At 38.7% G+C, this 12,370-nt stretch overlaps 1 protein-coding gene across 1 annotated transcript; it reads right to left on the bottom strand.

Moving 5' to 3' along the window:
- Window positions 1–179: 179 nt before the first annotated feature.
- On the bottom strand, window positions 180–11,667 carry LOC111343794 (uncharacterized). The gene is made up of 6 exons (XM_088728960.1): window positions 11,463–11,667; window positions 9,929–9,998; window positions 8,918–8,980; window positions 3,478–3,615; window positions 798–871; window positions 180–357 (listed from the first exon to the last, which is right to left on the bottom strand). Exons 1-6 carry the CDS (start codon window positions 11,637–11,639, stop codon window positions 262–264), a joined length of 618 nt encoding a protein of 205 aa, XP_088585086.1. The 5' UTR covers window positions 11,640–11,667; the 3' UTR covers window positions 180–261.
- Window positions 11,668–12,370: the final 703 nt, after the last annotated feature.

Below are 12,370 nucleotides of genomic sequence, written 5' to 3'. Positions count from 1 at the left end.
TCCCAATTACAATGTTTGCGTTTAAAATAACAGTGTACATATACCACCATGTTTCTGCACTTGTAGAAGCACACCCTCAACAGAATTGCTAATTTCAGTCCAAACTCACTGCACCAGGAGATGGAGAACAATCCCTCTCCCATAGCTGAATAAGGGACACGAAGAGAATAATCACCAAGTCGGTAAAAGACATGTGAAGTTTATTGTAGAGAAAAATTATTACTGAAATATCTTGATAATAATCAAAGTAGAAGGATTGGATTATGGATTGCAAAAAGACACTTTTGGGTTTCCTGTGCTTCTCCGTACTTCTCCAAGGGCTGCATTACTCCAGCAGCTTCTGTTTTTATTGTATTTCTGAAAGAGAAGAATAAGGTAACAGGCTGGCTCAATTTAGTGTCCTGTAATCTTTAACCATTAGCGGGACCTGGCCGACTAGGGGCCCGTTTCTCGAAAATCCCGGTAACTTAACGGGCCCTTACAGCTGTTCTGTTATCATTCAAAATGGGGATTTCAAAAGTTTTGAAAATGATACAATAAACCTATCAGCTAAAGAAACAAAAAGGACTGGTCTGGGTGCCAGAGCCTGCTTTCCTATCCTTTAAATTCGGGCCCGTTAAGTTACCGGGGCTTTCGAATAACGGGCCCCAGAACGGAAAGAAAAGCGCGCGTTACAGTAGGTTTCATCGCTAAGGTTAATCTGTAGAATTGCTGTGCGCGTCTCTCACAAAAATTCATGCTCCCTTAGCATGCGGTTTGGAAGTAAAGAAAATTAATGATTGAAAATGTTGAGGTACCTTCTCACTGTCATTTCCCTGGCGCACATTAACCACATTTCTTTCCTCCGAGAGATGAGGAAGAGCTAGAGGAACTGAAAATCACAACATAATAATGGAGGCAGTTTGAATGTAACAAATAATTGTGTCAAATGTAACATTTCACCTCCAGAATTTTTTTTTATTTTTTTTTTTAGCAAAAGATATGCGAGGACGATATTGATTTTAGTTCACAGTCTTCGCCCGTCAAGTGGTTTGGGATACGGGCACCATTGCTTGTCGGCCCTTCCGGTTGAAGTAAATGTCCGTTTCATTCCGTTGCATAGAATTTCCCTTAAGTGGGATTTTAAGGCTTGGTGACCTAGGCAAACAAAATATTTGCCACTGTGGTAAGGAAACCGTTATCGTTGGATCAAAAATAAAGGCTGATAGTTTCTAAAGAAACTGTTTGGGGCTGCGTCGGTGGGGGTAACGAAATAATTTGGATATATCAACAAAGTTGAAATGGTAAATTGGCCACCGTAACGATTACAAAAGCTGATTACGTTAGCCCTTCGTCGGATCAAATAGAGGTATTGTGGGTTGTGTGTGCTTTTGAAGGCAGCAAATGGAGCTACGTTATTGGTGGGAACATGGTAACGAGAAAAACACGAATAAATTAGTGGAATGAAAAGCGTTCGTTGATCCCTGTGGGATTTAGACTGCTGGTTTGAAAGATGAGCTTTTCTTAAAGAGTTTTACGGCTTTCCGTGCTGCCTAAGGGTAAGGAAAGAGCGCAGATTGCCATATGTTGCTTAGAATGATTAGGTAAATTAAAATGCCTCTTGCGACTGGTGTCGATGTGTCCTTGTCATTCCTTTCCACGTCGCGAAGGTGTTCTCGGAATCGGTCACCTAGTCTTCAAATTTTTCGCGACTTTAATTTCCTTGGCCAAAACAAACTTCTTTTCACCATGGATATTACGTCTCTTTACACTGTCATTCCTAATGGCGAAGGTCCTCTGGCCCTTAAACATTTTTTTGATCAACGCACTGTTAAGGAACCTAAATCTGAAACACTACTGCGCTTAGCCGAACTAGTGCTCACACTCAATTGTTTTTCATTCGGGGACAACTTTTTCAAACAAACCAATGGCGTAGCCATGGGTACCAAAATGGGACCTAGCTATGCCAATCTTTTTGTAGGTTTTGTCGAACACCAAGTTTTCAGCCAATACAACGGCTCCAAACCTGAACTCTTCGGTGGCTACATCGACGACTGTATCGGCGCCACCTCCTCTACCAGAGAGGAGCTGACTCAATTCATAACCGCAGTCAATTCTTTTCACCCGGCTCTGAAATATACCAGGGAAATTTCTGACAATTCTTTATCCTTTTTAGACATCAAAGTTTCAATTGAAGGCAACGGTTTATGCACTAGTGTGTATTACAAACCTACAGACTCGCTTAATTACTTGTAGTATTAGTCTTCGAATCCATCTCTCCTTTTTCTCAGTTTCTAAGACTTTGTCGTTTATGTAGTGATGACTCTGATTTCCACCAAAAATCAGAGTCAATGTGCCAGTTTTTCGATAAACGTAGTTACCCTGATTCTGTCGTTCAAGCGGGTTACCACCGCGCCCAACTTATTGATCGACATTCAGCACTACAAACGTCACAAAAGGAAGATTCCGATCGCATTCCATTCACTGTCACGTTTCACCCTCACAACCACTCAGTTAAATCAATCATTCTTAAAAACTTTAAATTACTTCAAAACGATCCAGAGACAAGCACTATCTTTTCGCAGCCTCCGCTCATTTCATTCAAACGCGACAAAAACATAGGCAATTTTTTGTTCAGAAGTTCCTTTCAGACTAATGACCAAACAGGCACTTTTAAATGCGCTCGTGCACGTTGCAAAACTTGTCCTTTCATTCACAACACTGAGAAAATATCGGGACCCAAACGATCCATTAAGATCACCGATCACTTCACGTGCACCTCCGCCAATGTAATCTATTGCATAACTTGCACTTTTTGCAAAAAGATTTACATCGGCGAAACAGGCAGAAGACTAGGTGACCGATTCCGAGAACACCTTCGCGACGTGGAGAGGAATGACAAGGACACATCGAAACCAGTCGCTAGACATTTTAATATACCTAACCATTCTAAGCAACACATGGCAATCTGCGGTCTTTCCTTACACTTAGGTAGCACTGAAAGCCGGAAAACTCTTGAACAAAAGCTCATCTTGCAAACCGGCAGTCTAAATCCCACAGGTATCAACGAACGCTTTTCATCCACTAATTTATTCGTGTTTTTCTCGTTGCCATGTTCCCACCAATCACGTAGCTCCTTTTTCTGCCTTTAAAAGCATACACAACCCACAATTCCCCTATTCGCTCCGACCAAGGGCTAACGCTCGAAACATCAGCTTTTATAATCGTAACGGTGGCCAATTTACAATTTCAACTTTGTTGATATATTCAAATTATTTCGTTACCCCCACCGACGCAGCCCCAAACAGTTTCTTTAGAAACTATCGGCCTTTATTCACCTAGTCTTCTGCCTGTTTCGCCGATGTATATCTTTTTGCAATAAGTGCAAGTTATGCAATAGATTACATTGGCGGAGGTGCACGTGAAGTGATCGGTGATCTTAATGGATCGTTTGGGTCCCGTCGGATCAAAAAGTTCGAGAAGACTACTGGTACTCACTTATGCCAACAGCCGGTCCGTCGGGCTCAGGTCGATGGGGAGGCCACTTCTCCCCCCCTCCTAACATATACAGGGACGGGTCCTGGTAACTAAACCGAGAAGTGGACTGGAGGCTGTAGTGTATCGTTGGTGGCCGCCCTGTAATGAGAAACTATGTTACCACAGGCTTACCATCTTAAATATCCGTGGTTTTGGGTTTCTATGGTAATGGGTCCTGTGGCATTTACATGGCCGTTATAAATGTAGTTCAAATATATTGCCTCTAGAATCTTTCGCTAGTAGTCAGTCTTCAAAAAAATGTCAGCCCCGAATAAAGCTTAATAGTTCATTACTTGTTTGGAAGTGTTTTTTTCTGCCAGAAAGACTCAAAATCGCTGGTTTGGGGCTATCAAAGTTCGGCGGTTAATTCGGCTCGCTCTACATAGTTTAAAAGTGCGACAAGGAGGGCAGCTAGGCATCCAGATCGCACACCACCTCGTACTCGAGACAAAAATGTTTTACCCTCTAGGTCTTATTTTTCCACCGAAATTCAACAGGCCACAGAGGGATTATCCAGCTGTTACGGTGACCCGGTTTTGAATCATTCCATTCAACGGTTTAGAAAATGGAACGCAAAGTCGTAGATTTGGAGCTTTTTTAGGGATCCGGACATTGAGGGTACTCAGAGAAATTCCAAACATGCGTTTCGGTTATCGTATCTAACACTCGATGGGTTTTCCTGAGAATGTTTACTAAAACTTTCTCGATTCTTATTGGTCGATCTTGGCTTATGGCATCTGCCGGAAGTACAAAGTAGCACCTTTAGGGCCCCGACAGGGGTTACAATTTTGTACAATTTTTTACATTTTTGTACCTTAGGTAGGGTGGTTGGGTCCGAAATTATATAACCGAAACGCATGTTTGGAATTCCCCTCAGTACCCTTAATGTCCGGATCCCTAGAAGAGCTCCAAATCTACGACTTTGTGTTCCATTTTCCCGTAAACCGTTGAATGGAATGATTCAAAACCGAGTCACCGTAACAGCTGGATAATCCTTCTGGGGCCTGTTGAATTTCGGTGGGAAAATGAGACCTAGAAGGTAAAACATTTTTGTCCCGAGTACGAGGTGGTATGCGATCTGGATGCCAAAGCTGCCTGCCTTGTCACATTTTTAAACTATGGAGAGCGAGCCCAATTAACCGCCGAAGTTTGAAAGCCCCAAACGAGCGATTTTGAGGCTCTCTGGCACAAAAAATCACTTCCAAACAAGTAATGAACTAGTAAGCTTTATTCGGAGCTGATATTTTTTTGAAGACTGACTACTAGCGAAAGATTCTAGAGGCAATATATTTGAACTACATTTATAACGGCCATGTAAATGCCACAGGACCCATTACCATAGAAACCCGAAACCACGGATATTTAAGACGGTAAGCCTGTGATGTTACGTGATTAAATGAATACATGGAGAATTTTCTCTCTTTTTGATTGTTATGAGCATAATGTGACTTACTGAAACTAATGGCGTATCGACAGTATCGCTTCCCATCATTATTGCCATCAAGTCGCCATTCCAGCATTAATTTCACAGGATTTAGCAAGTACAGGCTATGCGGAAGGTTTTATGTTTAGAATTTAGAATTTAGAATTTAGAATTTAGTTCATTCGCCACGGGAATGGCAAGACAAAGGAACAGAACTTTCGTTCCAATTGACACCTAACCCCTTTTTTACCCATCCATCCCACCCTGGGGAGGACATCCATCACCCAGTAATCTCATGTGTGGGAAATTAACGTCTCCTACCCCAACCCTGCAGGAGACGGGACCTCCATTTATTCGTCCCTATCCTAGAAGACTAGAATATCTAACCATTTTTGATGTTATAGAAAGGTAGCAAATTCTTCTCAATTATTTTAAGACCTTGGGTGTTTGTCCGGCCGGGGCTTGAACCCTCGACCTCCCGCACAACAGTCCAGCGTACTATCCATTGGGCTAACTGGGCGGCGGTTAAAGCAAGGCTATTTCAAATTTGACGAGGAAGACGATCTATAAAGGTTGTGGTCGATGGGAGGAATTCCTTCTCCATCCCCGTTTCTTTATTAGTCTCCTTCAAAGAAGGACAGCAACTATCATTTCTAACCTTGCTACTTTGTCGGATACAATATAGAAGGAACTGAGGGAAGTGATCCACAGATTTAAATGCATTGATACGGCACATATGCCTAACTTCCGTACAAATGCATTTGCTGAAACAGGCAAAGTGAACCATAGCATTGTTCTTTATGTTTTGTTTTTTCATTAGCCGTTGTATCATTAATTACAAATGGTTGCAGTGTTCAAACAATTCCACGCTTCTTGACTGAACTTTTTGCAAGCCAACACGTGCATCTTCAAGCTTATTATATTTTTAAGGGCAACGCCCACACAAATGATAGATAGGACGAAGGGTTTTTGCAGAGTTTCATGTCTGTCATGTTACAGCTAAACCTAAATCTTCTGTTCACGTGCACTTCTTCAAATCAAATTGAAGCGTTATTATGGCTTTCTTGGATTTACAGAGAAAGCTGTCTATTCATCTTAATTACAACAGGTGTTATCTTTAACCACCAACACGTGTACAGAACCGTTGGCAAGCTCATGCAGGTTAATAAATTCTTGACTTCAAACAAGCATGAGAGTTCATTTCTTCAGCCGTCTACAACTTGTCTACGGCTTTTCCCCACAATGTGACCTTTTCTGGAATGTAAACAAGTTTCGCTGTATAAACAAAGAGTCTTTCTGTGTTCCTAACAGCACTTTCAGCTCTGGTACAGTGTCACGCACTCCTTTCAACCCAGCTTTTAGCGATATATAGCGAGTATTAAATAAGAAATACTTATCAGTCCTAGCAGCTACAGTGATCAATTGGACTATCATAGACCATTTAGACGCGCTATTCAAGGTGATACATACAGTCAGTTGAGTGCGGCGGCAAAGATAGTATCATGCTAAGCGAGGTAGTATATATGATCGAAGTATCATTAGTTGACTGTACTTAGAAAGTGTATGCATTGTCTGTAGCTAAGGCAATCGTTCTTCATTTCCAGTCACAAAGAGGAGTCCTCTTTTGTCCCAAACCAAATATCTTAATTTGGATTCAGATTAAATTACACCGAACACACGCAGAACCATGGTGCATTAGGCTCTCGTACACTTAATTAGTAGCGTGCCATCATTGAAATTTCAGTCTTGATTCAGCCAGTCAAAGAACAAAACTGTGGCCATAGCAACAGTGCAAAAGTTATCATCTTGTGTTTCTCTTGTACAATTCTGGTGCTAAATTTGAAGAAAACACTCCAGTATCCTACATAAAATTTTACTCTAATTTACCGTTTTAGTGGAACATTTTGGTATATTTGGCTCTATTATATAAATTAAACTTTGATAAAGAATCATGTTTGAGCAGAAACAAGATCGAGGACTTTTATTATTATTGATTTTTTCTTATTCAATACTTATTTATTATATCCATACGTAATAGACATACCCAGCCTTTTATGTCATTATTCATTGACAAGCTTCAGATGTATTTTATAACTTAGTATTTTTAATATTGTAATTATACTTATTTATTATATCCATACGTAATATACATACTTAGCCTTTTATGTAATTATTCATTGACAAGCTTTATATGTATTTTATAACTTAGTATGTTTAATATTGTAATTATACTTATTTATTATATCCATACGTAATAAACATACTTAGCCTTTTATGTAATTATTCATTGACAAGCTTTACATGTATTTTATAACTGTATGTTTAATATTGTAATTATACTTATTTATTATATCCATACGTAATATACATACTTAGCCTTTTATGTAATTATTCATTGACAAGCTTTATATGTATTTTATAACTTAGTATGTTTAATATTGTAATTATACTTATTTATTATATCCATACGTAATAAACATATTTAGCCTTTTATGTAATTATTCATTGACAAGCTTTACATGTATTTTATAACTGTATGTTTAATATTGTAATTATACTTATTTATTATATCCATACGTAATAGACATACTTAGCCTTTTATGTAATTATTCATTGACAAGCTTTACACGTGTTTTATAACTTAGTATGTTTAATATTGTAATTATACTTATTTATTACATCCATACGTAATAGACATACTTAGCCTTTTATGTAATTATTCACTGACAAGCTTTACATGTGTTTTATAACTTAGTATGTTTAAGATTGTAATTATACTTATTTATTATATCCATACGTAATAGACATACTTAGCCTTTTATGTAATTACCCATTGACAAGCTTTACATGTATTTTATAACTTAGTATGTTTAATGTTGTAATTATACTTATTTATTATATCCATACGTAATAGACATGCCTAGCCTTTTATGTAATTACTCATTGACAAGCTTTACATGTATTTTATAACTTAGAATGTTTAAGATTGTAATTATACTTATTTATTATATCCATACGTAATAGACATACTTAGCCTTTTATGTAATTACTCATTGACAAGCTTTTCATGTGTTTTATAACTTAGTATGTTTAATGTTGTAATTAAACTTATTTATAAGTTTATATACACATATATCCATATGTAATAAACATACGTAGCCTTTTATGTAATTACTCATTGACAAGCTTTACATGTGTTTTATAACTTAGTATGTTTAATATTGTAATTACATAGGCAGATCCACACCAGCCACCGGCTGGAAATTTACCAACCTGCATTGACAAAGAAAGCTATGTATGTATGTAAGTAATAGTAATATAGTAAAATAGTTTATTTCTGGCCACTTGCAGCCTGAGGCTGAATTACGGGTACAGTTTAATGTTGAGAAAAGACGTCAGCATATCAGGCGCCTCTGACAGCCGCTTCAGTCCCTCGATCTCACCTTCCCACCCATCCCACCCCAGGGGAGGACATGCATCACACAGTAATCTCGTGTGTGGGAAATTAACGTCTCCTACCCCAACCATGCAGGAGACGGGACCTCCATTTATTTGTCCCTATCCGAGAATACTAGAATATCTAACCATTTCTTGATGTTATAAAAAGGTAGCAAATTCTTCTCAATTGTTTTAAGACCTGGAGTGTTGTTCCGGGCCCTCGACCTCCCGCACAACAGTCCAGCGCACTATCCATCGGGCTATCTGGGCGGCGGTCTTGTATATCATCACTTACCTTATTTGAAATGAGAACTGAAATAAAAGGCGCAAAAGGTTTGAACCTTTTCAGAAAGGATCGAGTGCGACGCAGTTGCACAAAAACTAATCCCTTTTATCCGTGAATTGTTAACTATTTTTACATCAAGTATAAGAGTCTGCTCGTTAAAGAAACAAACCAAAATATCCAACATAGATCAGCAATTCGTCGTGGTTGTGACAAACATTTACCAGGAAAAAATACAGAAACGTGCTCAGGTTTACCTCGGTTCACATCCTCGTAGGGCGAGACGTGTGGCGCAGGACCACAGGAGAAGTTGGTAAGATCTGTTGAAGTAATAAGATAATTTAGTGATAACCTGAAATAAACAAATAGGAATACAGTTATAATCCGATAGGGCCACCATTAGGTAAAAGACTTAAAGTCCCCAATAGGATTTCAACAGTGTTGTAAAACCGTGCAGGACATTAAGGAATAGTATGTGATCTTTGTTTATGGTTAAGCTTTTTTTGTCTCTTGCATTAGTCTATTATTTAACATGGTACTTTCCAAGTGTCATATTCGCACACAAGTGTTTACTTTAACTATTGCAACGGTACTAATTTCAATTATTGTAATTGATTCAAACTTCTAACGCATTTGCATGTAACGTGTACAAACAAAGTTAACTGTTAAACACATTAAATTTACGATGGCATGAAACATGCAGAAACATGTCTTTAGAACGTTTACTTTTAAACTTAAAATTTATTTCAATTATATTGTCATCACGAAGCTATGGAAGTATCTATAGTACATGCATGTGAAATAAATCATGTTTTGATCTGTAGAGAAGAAAATACATAATTATTGCACTTATCCTTAGAAGATCAATTCGTAACCCGTTTGAGTTAAACTTATGATATTGGTGGCTAGTGGGTTGTAAAGCCAATATAGGAACTCTCTCGTTGAAAAGGCTTTTAATGGCTGCCACTAGGCCAGGGTTCAATCCTTTCATAGAAGTTGTATGTAATCTATTAATGTAATCCATTAAAAACAAATGTATCACTTTGATGATGGCTGTGTTACCTAAGGTTTTTACAAAATAAAACATATAAGGATTCAAAATACCTAGACTTGACGCAAGGTAAACGTTTTAAGAAGAATGCATACAATAATTATAATTGTTCCATACGTGTAGCTAACATGGGTGTTTACTAACAAGAAAGAATAAGCAGTTAAATTTCTTAAACTCTTTCCTAGAACTTAACTTCTCCTAAAAAATTCAGACTCACCTAAGTGTCCCAAAAGAGTTGGGTATCTCGAGCGTGTGTGGCGAAAGTCTGGATTCCAGATAGCATAGGGCTGAACAAAAAAATCACATGACACTAAGTAAGCTGAAAAATAACGACTTTTCTCTTCATTTTGGATGGCTTGACAATAAGCTTCAGCCTTCTGAGGAAATTTCTTTCTCCAAACATTACCATTTGAAATATTGGCTTTGACAGTACAAGAGGTTTCATTTTGTTCAAAGTTTGGTCATATTTATGCTTTTAAGAACCCTTCACTCAGAATTTCACGTGATTTGCTGTGGGCAATAGGGATACGGTACGAATATAACCTTTAGCAAGCAAATGCTGAGTGCTGGTCAAATTTTAACGAATGGGACTAATAGAAAATGTGGCTGTTGCGCTTGCACTAAAAATTAATTGCTTATTATTTCGTCATTTAGTGAAAATTCACTGCCGAGTTCCGATTACACTACATCTTTCTTGTATCTCTGCAGTCTTCTTGTTGTTTTCTCTATATATCCTCTTTGTCTCCTCTGTTGGATAGCTAAAAATATATATAGCATAAACGAAACTTCTGCAATGTCAATCATTTTAGCTATATATGTCTTCGTAAGGTAAAAAAGTAAAGTCTGTTTAAAAGTCTAGTGGCCCATTAGGCCGGTGCTTAACTCCGGTTTCTGTAGCATGAAGCGACTAGGAGTATTTCTACTCCCCCCTGGATGGGATACCAGTCCATTGCAGGGTTACCCCCAGCATTAAATTGCCGGTACCCATTTATACACCTGGGTGAAGAGAGGCATTGTGAGAGTAAAGTGTCTTGCCTAAGAACACAACACAATGTCCCGGCCGGGGCTCGAACTTGGACCACTCGATCCGGAGTCGAGCGCACTAACAATGAGGCCACCGCGCCTCCACATATATGTCTTCGTACTGGCGTATAAAAGTTTTCCACACATTCAAGAAGACCGTGGTTATTTTACTGCCTCGTATTTGAGAAGCTTATTTTCAGCGTGCAGAGAAATAACTAGAGTTGCTCATATAATTTGACGAAAATAGAATAGTAGATTGACTGAACGTTTTACCGCGGGCGTTCTTCACGGGAGATGATATCAACCTCTCGAGAATCACTCAAATTCAATGAATTGAATTTTATTAATCTATTGTTGACTCTTGATATAAAATTTGTCAGTTAGGGAGATTACTCTGGGATAAAACACTGACCCATCACACGTTTAATTTGATTGTCGATTTCCGTTAATGGTGTTGTTATTGCAATGTAGTTGTCGTAGTACTCATGTACGCCTTATGAACCTATTTTTCCTTCTGTTTAGCCTGCGTAAGTCTCCTTTAGACGACTTTGATCCTACACTTTACCCTGTTATTTTGTATCTGACAATAACGCACACGAGTTTATCACAACAAGAATAGTTATGCATCTTTTCGTAGATTTGGCGCCCTCAATTGAAATGTTAAGCTTAGAAAAGAAATTATAAACATCTAACGGAGAGTGTAGAGTAGGGTAAAATGTGCGCTATACCTGGGCATTTGAATGCATAGGGCTTTGATAAACAAGACCCAGTGGCTGTGGATTGCCACGTCTGGTAGGAGACGAAACACGTGCCTGTAGATCACGCGGTTTGGTTTTGACCTGACCATGGTGTATAAGTGTGGTTGTCTTCTGCCGCCTTTTTAATAGCAACCTGGCGGGCACCATTGTGAGTGCTCAACTGCTCAATTCTTGCGCGCAGTGGTTTGTTTTAATTTGTGACGCAAAACATTTTAATTATAGTAATTTTGCTTCATGACGGCAAATTAATTAGCTAGATTGCTATTCTGCGCGCGTGGCCGTCGAATGATACACGAAAACAGTTATTTTGGGTATTCTTGTGGTGGACCGAGAAGGTTAAAAAGATAAAGAAGTGATCGATGGCATTTTTTTTTATCCGATGACATCCTAGCTTCACAAACCACAATCGCTGTGATATTTTTAAGTGCCTGGCGAAAGCAATTAGGCTGAACTTCAGCTGACAAAAGACCAGATCGCCCTAAATATCCTAAAAACTGAATATAAAAAAAGGAAAGTTGATTAATTTTGTCCGAGAAAAGTAGGTTTTTTATTACATATCAGTAGGAGTACGCCAGAGAGTCATATTTCACTAAAAATTACTGCATGGACCATCCACATCAATGTCATGTGTCACGTATCGGTCAGTGATACCCAACTCAATCGTCAACTTACGCGATGGCCGTCAATGCTGGTATTTTAAAAGCCGTTGTAGGCTTTTATCGAATTGATTCGGACCAGGGGCCCGTTTCTCGGAAGTCCCGGTAAATTATCGAGCCCGGTAAGTCACCCGGTAAGTCCCCGTAAACTTTTCGGGTGTTTCTCGAAACTCCCGTTAGTTTCGATCCCGTTAATTTTACCGATATCTTGCCCGGTAATTT

This window comes from Stylophora pistillata, chromosome 7 (genome assembly GCF_964205215.1).
Source record: "Stylophora pistillata chromosome 7, jaStyPist1.2, whole genome shotgun sequence".
Classification (NCBI taxonomy): domain Eukaryota; kingdom Metazoa; phylum Cnidaria; class Anthozoa; order Scleractinia; family Pocilloporidae; genus Stylophora; species Stylophora pistillata.
Note: the sequence above shows the minus strand (reverse complement) of the source record. Positions and strands in the feature narration are given on the sequence as shown.